This window comes from Carassius auratus, chromosome 44 (assembly GCF_003368295.1).
Source record: "Carassius auratus strain Wakin chromosome 44, ASM336829v1, whole genome shotgun sequence".
Classification (NCBI taxonomy): domain Eukaryota; kingdom Metazoa; phylum Chordata; class Actinopteri; order Cypriniformes; family Cyprinidae; genus Carassius; species Carassius auratus.
Window position 1 is genome coordinate 125818 of NC_039286.1, and position 19573 is coordinate 145390.

The following is a 19573-nucleotide window of genomic DNA, read 5'->3' on the forward strand; positions in this document are numbered from 1 at the left end:
AATGACTGTCTAACAGCAGTAGCACACAAACTTTAAACACACGGCTTCTCTTTGTCTGTCACCTTTCATAATCTAGTATTATTATAGTGCACTCGTGCCAAAGTGCTACAGTGTGTGTCACAGTGGTTGTGTAGCGCGAGGATGAGTTATCCTCCATGTGTGCTGCTGAGAGAGGAAGTGCCGTAGAGCTGACAGAACGCTTTAGTTGTGCCAGAGACACGAGCGTCTGTGTCCTCTCAGCTGTTCAGACGATGAGACACACAAACCTGCGCACATTTGCAGAACCATATTAAACACGCATTTAAACGTAATCCATGTCATTTAAAGAATTAGTTTACTTTCAAATGAACATTTCCTGATAATTCACTCACCCCCATGTCATCCAAGATGTTTACGTTTTTCTTCAGTCGTAAAGAGATTAAGGTTTTTGATGAAAACATTCCAGGATTATTCTCCTTATAGTGGACTTCAGAGGCTACTAAACAGTTGAAGGACGAAGTCACAGTTTCAGTGAAGCTTCAAAGGGCTCTATACGATACCAGCCGAGGAATAAGGGTCTTATCTAGCAAAACATAAAAAAAAAAAAAAAAGTATATGCTTTAGAAACAGACATGCTCGCCATGACTTCATGTAATACTTAATCATGTTTAAAAGGTCACGTGTGATGTAGGCGGAAGTACCGACCCAGTTTACAAATGTGGAAAAGGAGGATTGTTCAAAAGTTGCTGTATGTTCAATTAAAAGTATTACATTTTTTTGACTTAGTCTTTTCACATTTGTTTTGTAAACACTGAGTCGGTACTTCCACCTACGTCATGCGTGACATTTTCAACATTGATAACGTATTGAGTGAAGTCGAGGACGCACATTGCAGAGCAGTGCAAGGCTTACATTTTTGTTTATAAAGCATATACCATGATGACTGATTGTTTTGCTAGATAAGACCCTTATTCTTCGGCTGGTATTGTGTAGAGCCTTTTGAAGCTCACCTGAAACTGTAATTCTGTCCTTCAACTGTTTGGTAGCCTTTGAAGTCCACTATAAGGAGAATAATCCTGGAATGTTTTCATCCAAAACCTTAATTTCTTTTTGAATGAAGAAAGATGTAAACATCTTGGATGATATGGGAGTAAATTATCAGGAAATTTTCATTTGAAAGTGAACCAAGTTATTCTATAACACAGAATGCTTTATTGTTTATGTAAATTCTGTTGTGAATACTTTTTAAGTAAAGGTGTTTGTTTTGACCCTTTGACCTCAGGCTCTGATGACTGTACAGTACGTTTCTGGGAGGTCAGTACGGCGCGCTGCCTGAAGACAGTAGAGGTGGGCGGAGCCGTGAAGGGTGTGGCCTGGAATCCCAATCCATCAATCTGTCTGGTCGCCGTCAGCTAGTAAGACCCGCCTCATTTTCTCTCATAACCTGCATATGAATATTAATTTAATGTTCATCTGTATGTTTTGTAACATTCAGTATGTAATGTATATTATTTGACAGCACATGATTTACAGGATTTAATTTTAATAGCTGTAGAGCCCGATTAATTAGTTAGTGTTCGTTTAGGAAGCCTCAAAAAAGACTGAGTATAAGAATGTCAAATGTTCCTTAAACATTCTTATGTTAGTTATTATTTGATTAATAGTTATTAAGATGGGTGAATAGGTAGGATGCATGGATGCTTAGAAACTCTGAGATTGGTTAAATGCTAAATAATTTGCTAGGTTGGTTGGCTAGATAGTCAGGTCAGTTGGATGGGTGGGTGATGGATGCATAGAAAAAAAGGTTTTTGGTCAGATAGACAGACAGACAGATGGATCTCTGCATAGATGATGGATGGATGGACAGATGGATGGAAGCATAGACACAGGATTTTTGGTCAAATAAATGGATGTATGGATGGTTAAATATGGGTAAATAGGTAGATAGGTTAACTACATGGACATAGATGGTTCGATAAATAGCTTGTTTTATCAGATGAATGGAGAGATCGCTGAGACTGAACATGTTTGTGTGCAGTGATGACACTGTTGTCCTGTTGAACCCTGGTCTGGGTGACCGGCTGGTTTACACTGCTACGGATCAGCTGATCTCTTCCTATGAGGAGCCAGAGGAAGTAAAGGATCAGTCTGTTCAGTGGGCCGTGGCAGAGGGCGAAGGTCACGAGCAGGGTCACCGCCTCATCCTCAAACACCCCAAGGTAATCAAAGCACATACAAACACACCACCACGGTCTGTTTATATATTCATGAGAATGACATCTTCATGATAACCATTAGCAGGTCACATTTATCCTCTGTTCAAGTCGGTATTTTCCAGTTAACAATAGAAATGAAAGTCATTTTTCCTTCTCTTGTCCCCTCTGAGAGCGTCCGTGTGTCTCTCACGTGAGCCGCAGCCAGAGGCTTTTAACTATTGGCAGAAGCAGCAAGCCTGTGGTCGTCTTTTTCCTGAAATGGAAAGAAATTTAAGACGCCTCTAGTGTCCAATTAAAACTACTGGAAAAAGCAAAGCAGCGACTCGCGTTTGCAGACTGGCAGAGGCCAAGCCGGCGTTAACAACGGCAGTAAATTTAGTCCCAGCGTGTCTTTGAGGTTATAATTGGATTAATCGTCTGTGGATGTACCGCAGAATGACTTTGACCTCTGACCTCTAGCTTCCCGCTTTCTCTCTCTTCTCTCTGAAGGCCGTGAGGCAGGTGACGTGGCACGGGAAAGGCGACTACCTGGCGTGTGTGATGCCGGACAATGGCAGCAGCCTCCAGGTGGTCATCCACCAGGTGAGCAAACGCAGGACGCAGAACCCCTTCCGCAAGAACAAGGGTCTGGTGCAGTGTGTGTCCTTCCACCCCATCAGGCCTTATTTCTTCGTGGCCACGCAGCGCTACGTGCGAGTGTATAACCTCATCAAACAGGAGCTCACCAAGAAGCTGATGGCCAACTGCAAATGGATTTCAAGCATGGCCATCCACCCGGGAGGTGAGTAACTGGACGTTTCTGAAAGGGTCACCATCATTTCATTCTAAACCTGACTGACTTTTTCAAAGAAGGAGATGTTTTGGAGAATCATCTATGCATTTCCAATGCAATGAAAGCAATGCAGAGTAAAAGTCCAGTTAAATTTTAATTGTCTTTCATCTGTCTTTCATCTGTCTTTCATCGTTTTTTGATTGTCCTGTCTTCTGAAGCCATGTTATAGTTTGTTTTAAGGAACAAATTCAGGCCATAGCTCTCCAATCTCATTTGTTTGCTTGAATTAAACTTAAAAATGTGCCAGGTTTGTTATTGTTGATAGCTGCTTCCATCCAAAGTGTGAATTTAATTTATATAAAAATTTTAATATTACAAAAATAATTTGTAAATAAAGTTTACATCCTTCAAGTTTAAAAGAAGAAAATCATGAAAATCAAAATTGGCACCCGTATTATTTATGTATTATTATTATTAAGTATTATATACATATTAATATACTATTTATTTATATACTTAAATAAGTACTTAAACTTATTTGATTTTGGTTAAATTATCTTTAATCATTTAATTTAACAATGAACCAGCCTGATTGGCGCACACATGTAAAAAAGTTATAGTCACTCTTTTATTAAATATAATTAATTGTGAACATCATGTTTGCTAGCAATTAGTAGCAGATGCCGTATTTCTTGCAACATTAGTTTTTTGATGTGCATCTAAGAATTTATCCTCTATATGTTATCTTAGATTTTACACATTTGTTTATTTTTAAGCTTGCGTTGTGAATCTTTTCTTTGCATTTTGATGCTTCCATCCAGCATTTTTATGCTCAATTTACATAAACATATGCTGATAAAAACTTGATGTCAAATACCATTGGTGTCCCTCATAACCAAATGTGATGAACAAAGTTAGTATTATGTCCAAATCAGATTTGAGCGCTACAGCAGAGAAGATGATTTTGAGTGAATGGTGATTTAAATGTTGGTCTGTCGTATGACTTCAGATGGCTCAGGTCGTATGGATTACTTTAATGGTGCTCTATTGTCCTTTTGGGAGCGTTAGAGGTCCAGAATAGGCTTTGAATGAATGGAAAATATCAGCTTGGAGATTTTTAAAAATACTTTGCATGAAGAAATTAAGTCATTGGTTTGGAATGAGATAAAAAAATGAGAGGAAAATCATTTTTTGGGTAAACGACTATGAACATTAACCTCTTTCGGTGACCTTTGAAATGAAATCTGGCGGCTTTCTTCAGCCTGTTATGGTATGTTATATAAAAGTGAGTCTCTGGAGGTGACCAGAGGAAAGTTATTCCGGCTTAATATTAGTCTTGGTTTCTCAAAAATGTCCCTAAAGTGACATGTGAAATCAGTGAGCACTCTCTGGATATCAGATGTCATTCGTTTGCCCTCTTTTACCCATTTTCCACAGGCGACAACGTGATATGCGGTAGCTATGACTGCCGTCTGGCCTGGTTCGATCTGGACCTGTCCACAAAACCGTACAAAGTTCTCCGGTGAGTCAGCACAAGCAGGTTTTTATAATTTGGCCAGTCTTGGGCAGGCTCGAGGGAAATTGTTGGTAATGCTGGCCTGTCAAATGAATGAATGTCTCCTTTTGGGACCTGGAGAGGTTCTGCGTAGCGTCCCTGTGCTGACGGGTCTGTCTTGTGTCTCTGTCCTCGCAGACATCATAAGAAGGCTCTGAGGAGCGTGGCCTACCACAGGCACTACCCGCTGTTCGCATCCGGCTCTGATGACGGCAGTGTCATCGTCTGTCACGGGATGGTCTACAAGTGAGTCTGATCATCTTCCTGTCCGGGTTATGTTTCACTTTTTCCCTGTGTCAATTTAGACTGCTGGGTTCTCTTTTTTTTATTTTCTAATCCCTCTCCGATTTTTGGCTGTTTTTTTAAAAGCATACTAGCTGAGTGTTGTTTAATTAAAGGTATGATTTATTTTGATGATTGTATTTTGAAGAATGTTGATAATCAAGAAGTTGCTGTGAGCCATTGACTTCCATTGTAATTTTTTTTTTTATATACTATGGAAGTCAACGACTACGAGCAACTCATTTAATTTGCTACAAGTAAAGTCAAGTGCATTGCATTGTGGGAAACTATAGACTGTGCAGTGTAATGGTTATTTACTGCGCATTTTAGTGCATATAGAAACCTTGCATATTTATACAGACTGCAAATACTGCATAAATAGTGTGATCTGCTGTTCTGAACACGGTCTATTTCTTTTAACATGGTGTAGTTCTCGTCTTTCTGTCTGTCTGTTTCTCTCGGGTACCTGTCCAGTGTATCTGCAGGGGTAGACTATCATTCCTGCAGTTTGGTCAGGAACGCTCTTTGAGCAGAGCTAATGATCCGTGTACGGTGGAGGGCAAGCGAGATCTGGGTGAAAAGGCTTCATCAGCTGGCCTTAATAGATCTCTTTATACTCAAACTGAGGATGTCATGTTATTTTTCCACTTCTTACTTTCCCCAGTCAAACTGTTGATGCATATACAGCAAACCATATTTCCAGAATTCACTGTTTTATGGCCCTCAGATAGTTGGAAGGAATGGCCAGCAGTTTTAACCATAAAATGTGGATTGAGAAAAGGGAACTGTTTTCATTGGGATGGGGCAGGATGGTTGACTAAGCTAAAAATAAGAGAAGAAATAGTAAAGTAGATTAGATTAGTGAGGTCTGCTAGCAGTCTACACATTTCTTATTTTGTATTTGAGCTTTAATATTTAAGTTTTAATGTCGAAATTAAAAACTAACTTGCTGAATGGTTTTGTTTTATTTTACCATCTTTCCAGTTGAAATACATCTTTGATAAGCAAGCATACTAACTTTTGATACATTTTTGTTGGAAGCAATTTGCGAATTTTGTTTAAATGGTTACATTTGTGGTCAAAATGACATTTTTATAAACCACATTTTTTTTTTTGCTCTATATGAATTATTACAGTGGTCAGAATGTAATAATTTAATAAATGTATTTTAAAAAATGTAATACATTTAGTGATTTAATAATTTAAAAAATCTTCTGTACAAGAGAGATTTATAAAGTTTTCAGTATTAAAATTATACATGTAATTAAAAATTATATATTTTTTAATTGCACAATAGTATTTAAATGTAATTTAAAATGTACAGATTTGGGTTTTATTAATTGTATTACATTAATTCTGAAAACAGATTTTTTTCAGAATTGAATAATTAGTAATTGTTTAAAAATTATAAATAATGAAAAAAATATGCACATAGGACTTTTTTTTAAATGTAATAAAAAAATGTAATATTTCAAAATTGAAAACCATAAAATCTGTACGTAAAATAAATTTTAAAGGATGCTGAAATAAATGAAGGCATGGTAAAATGTTCCAAAGATGGTTTTAATGTGAACTTCATACAACAACAAAAAACTTTGAATCTGTTATGTTTAATAAAAATCAACTTGTGGTTCATAAAATTGCACGTAGTTGAAGAAACATCCATTGGCAGAAAAGAATTCAGGAATTTAAGAACAGTTATTGAAGCCAGACTTCATGAAAATCATTATTCCGAGCCAGTTGTGAATAACACTAACCATTCTAATGTCTGTGTTAATCCTACAGTGACTTGCTGCAGAATCCTCTGATTGTTCCAGTGAAGGTTCTGAAGGGTCACACCATCACTCATGACCTCGGGGTCCTCGATGTGACCTTCCACCCAACCCAACCCTGGGTGTTTTCCTCAGGGGCCGACGGAACAGTCCGTCTTTTCACCTAGAGAACAAAACGAAAACAGTCCTCCATCAGGAGCCACGACCTCGAGTTTTCGAAACCAGAAATTACACGCCAGTTACGAGTCAATGAGGTTTTTTAGATTCGCTGCCCTCCGAGGACATTGACATGTTGCTGGCAGGAATCAAGCGCCTGATCTGATATTGAACATGTCATTATAATATGTGTTTTGAGCTATGTTTTGCCTTTTTTATGTTAGAAGAAAATACATCCAGACGCTCACAGATTCCCACAGGACTCCAGTGCAGTGTAAAAAGGGAGACAGGTTTGGTTTCAAACCCAGAACCGTGTCCGCTCAGAAAGAGCCATTTCCGTACCGGGCTGTCAGTGCCCCACAGCAAATCAAACACAACCGCTAATCCTTGGACAAGGAAGCTGAAATTGAAATGAAACAAATGTCCGATGTTGGGCCTTGCCAAAGGAAACAAGACAGGAATCAAAGCTGCAGACGTCTGTCCTTCACTTACACCTCCTGATGTTTTCTTAAACCACCTTCTGAAGCGTTTCATCCAAAAATGTCGCTACCATCAACGTCTACCAGCCTCAACGTGTCACTTCTTATTTTTTAACTCTACCTGTTCAGTTTTGAAATCTTTAACAGTTGTAATCCAGAGACGAGTTACATTTTTTAATTAAACATAGTGTTTCTTGAAGAGTGTTTGGAGTTTGTTTTCTCATTCCCTTCTGGTTTCAGGCCGCAGGTCAGCGAGGGTGATTTTCAAGACTCCTGAATTATATGCAGCGTGAGTCTGGGAACTGGGTTTTTTTTCCTCCGCGAGAGGCCTAGACGCCGCTGATCAGACGGCATTGTGCGTTATAGATCATATTTCATGGAGGCCATCCACCTGCGGGTCCTTCTCTCTACTCCAGACGTCGGTCTCAAGGCTGTGAGCCTCTCCGTGTGAAGATTGCAGTCCTTTGTTAATTTGCCAGTATCTCCAGGGATGAAGTGTTTGTAGACCAGTGTAGATCAAATAATTTTATCTCAGATTACAACACAAAATTGCTTGCCAAGCATGAAAAGTACTGTAATATTTTATGAGGTATTTACATTGAAATACTTCCATTCTCCAGTAATAGGAGTGATACGGTGTAGTTTCTATATTGCAGTAATGGTTTGTTTCATAGTATTATTTTCAGTTATTTTTGCTAGAAATTTGGCATAAAGTAGTTTATATTTAATCACCGTTTAGTTGTTGTTGTTTTTTAATTCAGATATTTAAATGGCTTACCAAATGACTGCTGAAAACTAAGATGGTCTTGGCAAGTTTAAGCTGGTCTCCATGTTTGACAAGGTGCCCAAACCTACTCTAAAACCAGCCAACAGAACAGTTTAGACAGTTTTTAGGGAATTCATAACAAAAGAATTGGTGTAAGGGTGATTTGAAAAGAAAACTGTAAGAATAGTTTCAACTCAGTTCAAATCAGTTTCAAAAATACTAAGTAAATGAGCCGCATTTTAAGAAAAAAAAATTGCTAAATGCTTGAAGCCAATGAGCTGAAACTAATGAATTCCAGCACAAAATGGGAAATGTTTCACCCTTTCCTCAATTCCTTTGACACGTTATGTTCCGTTCTCTTTTCTTATTACTCATATTTCCTTGTCACTCTCAAATTTAAGTGACCTAAAACATGCAAACAGCCTCTTGGATATGCATCTACCAAAGTATCAGATCATTTTACCACCTCGAATCTTGAACGATTCATCTTGTTAAAGGGGTCATATGATATGACTAGTGCTACTAATAAGTGCTACTCTACACCGCTTAAAACTCACTTTTTAATCATCAAACATATTCTTTAAATATGAAAACGTACTCTCAGTCTGTGAGTGAGCATTATTTGAAATTAAAAGCTATTCTCACAGGAAACGGTCTGCGTCCTCTGTAAAATGTGTTGCACACATTTCAATATTTGGTTTGAACTGTTCTGGAATAGTGTTGTAAATAAAGCTTAACCACTGATTTCTAGTCATGTCCTCTTTTGGAAGGCCAAACTAAGTATTTCCACTTTCACAAACAAAACACACAGTGTCTTCACCACTTGGTGGCGGCGGCAGCAACAGTGACGTAGAGATGTTGGGGGGGTGTTTGAATGAGCCCTAACTTTTATAAAGAATATCTCTCTTGGTTTGAGACTTTAGTTTTTGCAACTTTAAGGATCTTATCTATTCACAAACAGCTTGTAACGCTCCAAAGAGAAAGGAAAACTTGAAATCGCATCATATGACCCCTTTAAAGCTAAAGTGTTTTATTTCCAAAGACGATTCCTGTTTACGTCCACATAAATTTTGCACATATTACAAATTCTTCCCAAAAAATTATTATAATACAAGATACATAATGAAAGGCACAAATAATTGGTTTGATTCTCCAGACAATCAGAATCAGAATGAGCTTTATTGCCAGGTATGTTTACACATACGAGGAATTTGTTTTCGTGACAGAAGCTCCGCAGTACAACAGAATGACAGCGACAGAACATAAAACACATAATAAAGAACAAAAAATACGAATAAGTAGATAGTGAATGACAAAATATAAATTGACAATTGTAGGCAGGTATATTACACACACTCGATCATTTGTCACATGACAGACGCAATAAACGGCTGTGGTATTTTATCATACCACAGATTCTTATCCAGAAAAGCTCTCATACTTCCGTGCTGATTCAGCATTTATTTTATGGTCACTGACAGATTGCCAACCAGATGACCAGTCAGTGCTGAGTTTTTCAGTCGATCAGTTCAGCCAGAGTTGAGGTCGTTCACCGTGCCAAGCCAGTGGAGGGCAGCGCATGCGTCTTGTCCTGGAAGGCGGCCCATTTGTCTGGATATTATTCTGTTATTTATATGATTAGGTTCCAGTACGCCAGGCACATTCTGATTTGGGGATGTCAGTTATCTAAAAATAACTTAAGAAATAGTGATTGTCAGCACTCCAGTGGTTTTCCTCAACTCTACAAAAACATGAATGCGGTAGCAGTAATTCAGTGGAACATTTTCCTGTGCTCATGGAAAGAGACAAGTCTGATACACGAGAAATATGCCTATCTTGGCGATTATATTTAATGTTGCTAAACAGGAAGCATGGCTGACTTTTTGCGAATTGTGGAAAACTGGCTGATGAATTTAATAGAGAAGAAAGTCTTTTGTGAGAATACCTGCTGCCTCACAACTGTCAGTGAAGAAAGATGCCTTTTGCCCTAAGATGGTGTAGTTAGGACATCTACCAGCTGGGCATAACTGAAGCAGGCCAACAAGCCAAAACTTGACTGATCCACAGAATGGTTTAAAATGTTTACATGCAGCTAAATTTCAGCCAGAAAATGCAATGATAATTTGTCTTTTTAAAATGTCGTATAAAAGGCCCATTCACATAAATAATAATCATGTTTCTGTCAAAACTAGTTCTTTAAACACTGCAGCACTCACTTTAATGGGATAGTTAACCCAAAAGTAATAATTCTGCATCATTTACTAACTCTCAAGCCATTCCAAACCAGTATGAGCTTCTTTCTTCTGTTGTGCATAAAACAAGATGTTTTGAAGAATGTTGGTAACCAAGCAGTTGAAGGTATGGAAAAAGTACCAGGAAAGTCGATGGCTATGATCAGCTGTTTGGTTATCAACCTTTCTTCAAAATATATTTTTATGTTCAGCAGCAGAAGAAAAAAAACATACAGGTTTGGAACAAAAATACATACAGACATTTTCCTTTTTTGGTGAACCATCTATTTAAAGTAGGAAGAGTTTTGATTGGCTGTCATTGTTGTAATACTTGGTATGGCATTTCACACCAAAAACAATAATGATATTAGAGTCCCCACCAACATGCGATAAGGTCAAGTGTGTGCTGCAATTCTCTCATATGATGCTTTAAATGCTTGAGTTCTGAGATTTTGAATGGCCATTAATAGTTTTATTGTTAATTTGCTGGAAATATATAAAAAATCTTTTTGAAAGTGATTCCACACTCACAAAAATGTTTTAGAAAATGCTGTCACTGGGGCAGAACCCTTTTAAAAGTTACACCTTTGTACATTATTTACCCCTGAAGGGTGCACGTACCTCAAAGCTACATATTAGTACCTCAAGTGTACCTATTTCTACTTAAAATAGTACATACAGTATATGCACCTTTGTATTGTATTTTTATCCATACAATACAAATTAGTAGGGTTCAATGTTGTTTTGGACTCTTGAAGCTAATAAAGTGGCAGCCACATTAGACACACTTCTCCATTGTATCTTGTTTCCACTTTTAAGTTTTCTCCTAAAATAACTCAATGGCCTGTTGGCGATACCAAATTTATCAATTAACGCTGTCAGTGGTCATGGAAACACAATCATTGATTGCAGCTGTTCATGTCTGCTTTTTTTCCTGTAGGTCATTTATATCATTGTGCATGCAGAGGAAACATTAAATTAAGTTTAATAAACGCAAAGGGATTTTCAAAATTCGCAACACAACCAAGGAGGCCATAAAGCATCTTGATTGACAGACCTACATGAGGCTCAAGAATTCTGGGGTATAACGATTGAGGTAATGTCGCGCGGTGCCCCTGTTAATGCTCGTCCAGACACACGACACACGTTCCAAACCCCAAAATGGCACAAGACTCAAACCAAGGAAAAACTTCCAGTCTCCGAGATGACATCATAAGTGCTCGTGAGGACCGGGGGTGACCTCATAATGACTTCCTCCAGTCGGGCCCCTCTTAGTAGACTTGTCAGACACTCAACATAGACGAGACATCAGAGAGCGTCTGTCCCACAATAAAAAAAAAATGGTATTTTACAAGCTCCACTAAACAGTGAATGGGGTTATGTTAAATTCAGGTTATGCACAGAGAGGTTTCATGAAGTGTTCCGTATATTTTGCATCCCAGCACTCCATAATTGGAGCATGACTTCAGATGGTGGCATTGAAAATGTCTGGTAGAAAACCCTTCGGAGGCTCTGGATGTCTATCGTGGTGTGTTTCATCCACAAGCCTGTGTGTGTGTGTGTGTGTACCTGTGGTTTTCCTGTCGGTGAAACCCAATAACAGTCCCATTGCATCATTTTGAATAGTTTCAGAAGAAAATGGATGCAATCTTGGCAGTCAGCGAGTGTTTCCACTGCTTTCTCTTAACCATTTTCCTCCTCTGCTTTCCCTCCCCGCAGGAAAACGGTCAAAACAAACAGCAAATAGTTTCACATTCCAGCATAATTGGAAAAAAATTAGACTCCCTGCCAGAGTGCTGCAGCTCCAGGAAGCTTAATTTGGGATAGGTACTGAGAGCTATAAGATTTTGAGCTGGCAAGTAACCATGTTGTCATCGGGTTTTCTTTGGAATGCCCCCACGTTCAGACCTGAAACCCCAGCAGCCCTCCTGAACAGCAGCTGTGCCAGTTTTCCAGATACACCTATGGGGTTTTAACTCGAGTTACCCACAAGGAAACCACTGCCTGAAGCTTTTCACTTAATGAAATTGCATCTTAAATTGTACCCCTGAGATTGTCACTTCCACAAGGCTATTACTAAAAATAAATAGGAATACATGTGTTTCTATTGTCACTCCAGTCAGATTTTTTATAAAAATTTTATTTTTATCCTTTTCATTCACTTTCATTATGACAAGCTATAACATTCTGCTAAACATATATTTGTGTGTTCCACGGCATAAACATAAAGGTGAGTAAATGAAGACAGAATTTTTAATTTTAACATGAACTGTCCCTTTTAATATTACAATTGGTAGAGCTCTGCTTCCTGGCAAGGCCACCAGACAGCGCCACCTATTGGTCATTATGTATGCAATGTTTGACCATGCTTCGGCTACATTGAAACTATTGTCTTGTGTAGCCAGAACTTTCAGACTAAAGGTCTGGAATTCATTGGAGCTTTCATTGGTCAAGGCCCACCCATGAGGCCATTTGACCGACATGTCAAACAACCAATCACAGTTTGTTTTGTTCATTGGTCAAGAGGCATGAAAATGTTGCCACAATAACACACGGGTGTGTAAAACTATCGGACATATTTTAAAGATTATATACAGCAAACTTTAAATATTTCACATACTTTTTAAAGTAGTGTTTAGTTGATCTTGATAAGTGCTCATCGTCCAAGTTGTAAACACAACGGCTTTCTTCTTTCGTGAGGTGGTTTGGGGCTATGGTGTCTTTGTTTCCAGGCGTAACGTTAAAGAACACGACACACATGTCTCGTGGTAATCCTGTAGAATTCAACCAATCCGGTGTCAACTTCCACACTCCTGAAGTGTTTCCACTTTTGTGTCCTATATGCATTAGACATTTAGCCAAAGGTCTGTGGGCGTGACCTCTGAGACTGAGACTATATTGACTATGTTAACTGATGTTGGACATTATCAATTTATTTCACCTTTACTCTAAATTTACTCTTCTGCAGAAATGGTGCTGGTTCTCTGTATACCTCTAACCAAAATTTCCACTGATTTCAGAGCCAAACGATGACACAACCTGCCCTCAAATAAACATGCCACATCACATCTTTGTTTATGAGTGTTGTGATTTTGAGAACATATTTTAACATCCAGCTGTCTAAGCTGCTTTTGATGCAACGGTCAAGTTATTAAAATGCGTAATGAATAAAAATTCACTGTAATCAATTTGCACAAAATATTTGTAAACAAAATCATGTTATATTAGACAAAGGGTGAAATAAAGTCAAGCCACTGTAAAATGTGACAGGCTTGGGAACGGTCCATCAACTGAACATGCTGCATTACCGCACTTCGTGTTTCCATTCTAGACAGTTTCATTGATTGTAATGCAAACAATCTAGTTGTGTTTAGTCTCGGTAGACTCGGTTGTTGTTGCTGAAATCTTCACTTGGCTACCAGAAAACATCTGGTTTGTGAACAGATTGGCCACCTGCACGGAAAAGAGGCCATTGGGAAAACCTGTTATTGTACTGACTACAATGCCCTCAAACTGTGTATTTACATGCTCCGAAATCATTTCAGATTAAATTGTTGATTAATGTAGTAGATTCTTGTTTCAATTGGGCTGGAAAATAAGAGAAAATAAGAGACAAAATTTTAGCTTGAAAATGTTGAGTTGAAGTACTGAGAAAGATCTAATGTATGTGCTCCAAAGAATAACACAATATGTAATCAGAAACATTGCACAAACTCTTATGGAGTGAGCATTTTGAGCTGTAGGTGCAGTGTGAATATCGAACCTAAAGACCCGGAGCCTCAGCTCACCTTTAACCCACTCCAATTATAAATGAATATCTCCCAGAGTGAGTTAGGTTTGTTACATGGAGTTTTAGCCTGAATAGAGGTAGATTCTAGAAGGATTGAGTGTACCAGCAGACTAGTCTGTCCGTTTTATTATACTGGCTGAACATTGTGACTCATGTCAAACATCTGATCCTCTGGCTTCCAAACCTAATTATTCACATTCAATGTTAGTGTAGTACTGCATGTAAATGATACCAATGCTGGATCCCAAAGCCTTAAAGTCAACATGAAATCAAAATGGAGTTGGTTTGAACACTTGCTGTGAACGATTCATCAGTGAATTGTGGTTTTAATATTGAATGAAAATGTAATAATGACTATACATTTCAGCAGTGTTGTGTTAGTTACTAAGAAATAGTAACTAGTTACAGTTAATTCAAAAAGTAACTCATTACTTTGTTTATTACTTACACCAAAAAGTAATGCATTACTGTTAAAAGTAACTTTTTAGTAACTTTTTTAAAGAACGCGCTTTTATGCGTTATGGTCTATACAAACACAAAGTAAAACAGAAAGTAATTTTTAAACACTATTTTGATTAAGTCAGACCAGCACAAACTGAATATTGTATATCACAAGGATTTCTGAAATAAATAACAAAACACCTGACTAATATATTCAGAATCAAAAAAACGAAAGTGGCTTCTTGCATCATAAAAGCTGTTGTGTTGAGCCCTTAAAAATTTTCCTTTCACAGCTTAAGTATGAAAACTAACAACAATGGACAACATAACATAAAACATTTTGAAATAAATCAATGAAAGCAATCTGAATTATTCAAAATCAATTTCGAGAAACATATATATAGCTATATATAAATGCTGTTTAAAAATTAAATCTACAGTATTGTTCAAAATAATAGCAGTACAATGTGACTAACCAGAATAATCAAGGTTTTTAGTATATTTTTTATTGCTACGTGGCAAACAAGTTACCAGTAGGTTCAGTAGATTGTCAGAAAACAAACAAGACCCAGCATTCATGATATGCACGCTCTTAAGGCTGTGCCATTGGGCAATTAGTTGAAAGGGGTGTGTTCAAAAAAATAGCAGTGTCTACCTTTGACTGTACAAACTCAAAACTATTTTTGTACAAACATTTTTTTTTTCTGGGATTTAGCAATCCTGTGAATCACTAAACTAATATTTAGTTGTATGACCACAGTTTTTTAAAACTGCTTGACATCTGTGTGGCATGGAGTCAACCAACTTGTGGCACCTCTCAGCTGTTATTCCACTCCATGATTCTTTAACAACATTCCACAATTCATTCACATTTCTTGGTTTTGCTTCAGAAACAGCATTTTTGATATCACCCCACAAGTTCTCAATTGGATTAAGGTCTGGAGATTGGGCTGGCCACTCCATAACATTAATTTTGTTGGTTTGGAACCAAGACTTTGCCCGTTTACTAGTGTGTTTTGGGTCATTGTCTTGTTGAAACAACCATTTCAAGGGCATGTCCTCTTCAGCATAGGGCAACATGACCTCTTCAAGTATTTTAACATATGCAAACTGATCCATGATCCCTGGTATGCGATAAATAGGCCCAACACCATAGTAGGAGAAACATGCCCATATCATGATGCTTGCACCTCCATGCTTCACTGTCTTCACTGTGTACTGTGGCTTGAATTCAGAGTTTGGGGGTCGTCTCACAAACTGCCTGTGGCCCTTGCACCCAAAAAGAACAATTTTACTCTCATCAGTCCACAAAATGTTCCTCCATTTCTCTTTAGGCCAGTTGATGTGTTCTTTGGCAAATTGTAACCGCTTCTGCACATGCCTTTTTTTTAACAGAGGGACTTTGCGGGGGATTCTTGAAAATAGATTAGCTTCACACAGACGTCTTCTAACTGTCACAGTACTTACAGGTAACTCCAGACTGTCTTTGATCATCCTGGAGGTGATCATTGGCTGAGCCTTTGCCATTCTGGTTATTCTTCTATCCATTTTGATGGTTGTCTTCCGTTTCTTCCACGTCTCTCTGGTTTTGCTCTCCATTTTAAGGCATTGGAGATCATTTTAGCTGAACAGCCTATTATTTTTTGCACCTCTTTATAGGTTTTCCCCTCTCTAATCAACTTTTTAATCAAAGTACGCTGTTCTTCTGAACAATGTCTTGAACGACCCATTTTCCTCAGCTTTCAAATGCATGTTCAACAAGTGTTGGCTTCATCCTTAAATAGGGGCCACCTGATTCACACCTGTTTCTTCACAAAATTGATGACCTCAGTGATTGAATGCCACACTGCTATTTTTTTGAACACACCCCTTTCAACTAATTCAACTAATTGCCCAATTGCACAGCCTTAAGAGCGTGCATATCATGAATGCTGGGTCTCATTTGTTTTCTGAAAATCTACTGAACCAACTGGTAACTTGTTTGCCACGTAGCAATAAAAAAATATACGAAAAACCTTGATTATTCTGGTTAGTCACATTGTACTGCTATTATTTTGAACAATACTGTATGTTATCATGCTAAGGAGCTGACTGAAAGCTCCAAAAAATATGAGTTCACATATCACACCTAAACGCCTGGAAAACCCCAAACTGACTCAAATGTATCGCGAACCCGCTTTGAACTCCCAAACTGACTCAAATGATTTGCGATCCCACTCCGAACTCCCGAACTGACTCAAATGATTCGCGAACCTGCTACGAGCTCTCGAACTAATTTAATTGATCCGCAAAGTCGCTCCGAACTCCCGAACTGACTCAAATGATTCACGCTCTGAACTGCCAAACTGACTCAAATGATACGCAAATCCGCTTTGAACTCCCGAACTGACTCAAATGATTCGCGAACCCGCTAAGAATTCCCGAACTGACTCAAATGATTCACAAACCCGCTACGAACTCTCGAACTGATTCAAATGATCCACGAACCAGTGATGCGCAGGCTGATCCAAAATGAGAGGGTGCCTGTGGTCACCCAAGGTTGCGAGTCATCCCAAAAAATTTTTTTATGATATTCCGATTGCAGTCAGTCTGGTCGTTTGAAATAAAGATGCCAATTAAACCTTTGTAATAATATATTACTAGACACAATTTTGAAATACATAGGCCTAAACTTTATTGGCTGAATAACTGGCTCAAAGATGATGCATGAGCTCAGTCTGCAGGTGGAGGCGGCAAGAGAAAAGGTGAAGACGCTGTTTTTGGTTAAAACATGATTTTGACAACTTCATTAAGTTTTGTTTTATAGAAAACTTTTTTTTAACCCTCTGGAGTCGCTTAACGCATATACGCCTTATGAGTGATTTTCTCCTGATAACCCCGAAAATAACTTAAATTACACTTTCAGTTTTGAGCAATACATCATCGAATCTGTAAAGGGTCTGCTTTTTTTTAATACAGACATAATAACAACAGAACTTTGTGCACTTATAAAATAAAGATGACAAAAAGGTGTGCTGTCTGCAGCCGTTGTCTGCACTGATCTTCATTTACAAACACGTCATTAAAATGAACTGTAACTCCGTGAATACTCAACAAAGAGACATGAGAGAGATATCTATAGAAAGCTTGACATGTCTGCTTTTAAACTAAACAAGTACCACCGAAATATCCTGTAATAATTTATAAAGTAATCCATATGAAAACAATGCAATGTCTGTTTTTCACGTCTCCCTTCATTATATCTAATGTGACCACGCCCCCGTGCTGAACGCTCTATTCAGATTCAAACTGAAGAGCGCGACTTGAATACGCCCATAACAGAATAAAACGCAGCCAGACTGTTCTTCAAGTTCTTTTATTTTACTGTTTGCTTCGCAATGAGAGGAATAAGACATAATTAATCCCGAGAAGATGTGTGGTTGAGGATTTGAGATTTGGATTTCCTCAGAAAAAAAGGATGCTTTATTCAGCAGAGATCATAAACATGAGTAAGTCTCTTTTTATTTATGTATATTTGTACTAGTTTTCACATAATGTCTTGACATTTTACTAGTTAGACTTTTTCCAAAGACCTTTTTCAAAATATAATTCCTGACTAAATGTATAACCAAGTGAAACATTATGACGTTTCAGTAACAATATACAGTACAATACTATTCAAAAGCTTGATGTAAATAATATAAATGTAACAAATAAATGTAACTGTAACAAATGTAATAATGCTGTTCTTTCAATTTATCCCCCCAATAAACCTGAAAAAAATATTATCAGCTCTTTTCAACATTAATAATAATAATAATGATAATGATGATAATAATAACAATAAATGTTTTTTTTTTTTTTTGTAGAAAATCTGATTAAGATAAAGATTTTCGTTTTGTATAAATTGTATCTTAATTTTGATCAATGTTTTATCAATCAATTGCCCGTATTTTATAAATTAGAAGTAAATATATAGCAGACAATGTAAAGAGGCCCCTGCACGATCACTTGCATGTGAACTGTTGCAGCAATACAGTAAACACCAGTTTATTACTAAACAATTAAATGTCTCCTTGCATATTTTCGAATCAGGCCATTCTGGTTTGAGCTTATTGCCGATTTTTTGTTATAATTATTGACACAATTTGAATATATTAAGGATTTTTTGTTTAAATTTTTTTCTCTTTTTTTTTTTTTCTTTTGCCTAGTTCTTATGTCTTTGGCCCAATGAATATGATGAGCATTTACTACATTTAAAAATTCGGGTCAGGAAGCAGGTCAGGTACAATATTTTCTTTTCCTTTTTTTGCGGTCTGAGTTGCGGTTGGGTTAGTTGACAATGTCGGTTGGGTGCGGGTTATTAGTACATTGAGTCACTGCAGCGAACCAGCATTGAACTCCCAAACTGATTCAAATTATTCATGCTCCGTACTCCTAGCTAACTTAAATGATTAAAATGATTAAATGAACTCCTGCACTGATTCAAATGATTCACGCTCCCAACTCCCGAACTGACTCAAATGATTCACGCTCCGAACTGCCAAACTGACTCAAATGATTCGCGAACCCACTCTGAACTCCCAAACTGACACAAATGATTCGCGATCCCCAAACTGACTCAAATGATTCGTGATCCCGCTCCGAGCTCCCGAACAGACTCAAATGATTCGCGAACCCGCTCCGAACTCCCAAACTGATTCAAATGATTCACGCTCCCAACTCCCGAACTGACTCAAATGATTCGCGAACCCGCTCCGAACTCCCGAACTGATTCAAATGATTCACGCTCCAACTCCCGAACTGACTCAAATGATTCGCGATCCGCTCCGAACTCCCAAACTGACTCAAATGATTCGCGATCCCCAAAACTGACTCAAATGATTCGCGATCCCGCTCCGAACTCCCGAGCCGATTCAAATGATTCACGCTCCCAACTCCCGAACTGACTCAAATGATTCGCGATCCTGCTCCGAACTCCCAAACTGACTCAAATGATTCGCGATCCCCAAACTGACTCAAATGATTCGCGATCCCACATCAAACACCCGAACTGATTCAAATGATTCACGCTCCCAACTTTGTGGTTAATCTTGCAGATCATGCAATCTTCCTCTCCCTCCAGTTTGGCAACATAAAGATTCCTCCTTTGAAC

The 19573-nt window shown here is 38.0% G+C and overlaps 1 protein-coding gene across 1 annotated transcript in view; it reads left to right on the forward strand.

The window, feature by feature from the left end:
- Positions 1-7410, forward strand: part of LOC113062032 (ribosome biogenesis protein bop1) — a 72503-nt gene extending 65093 nt beyond the window's left edge. The window contains exons 11-16 of the mRNA XM_026231534.1: positions 1262-1394; positions 2018-2198; positions 2685-2976; positions 4405-4489; positions 4661-4768; positions 6590-7410. Of these exons, the coding sequence (XP_026087319.1) occupies positions 1262-1394; positions 2018-2198; positions 2685-2976; positions 4405-4489; positions 4661-4768; positions 6590-6743 (953 nt within the window). The 3' untranslated portion in view covers positions 6744-7410. The remainder of the gene's footprint in view (positions 1-1261; positions 1395-2017; positions 2199-2684; positions 2977-4404; positions 4490-4660; positions 4769-6589) is intronic.
- The last annotated feature ends 12163 nt before the right edge of the window (positions 7411-19573 follow it).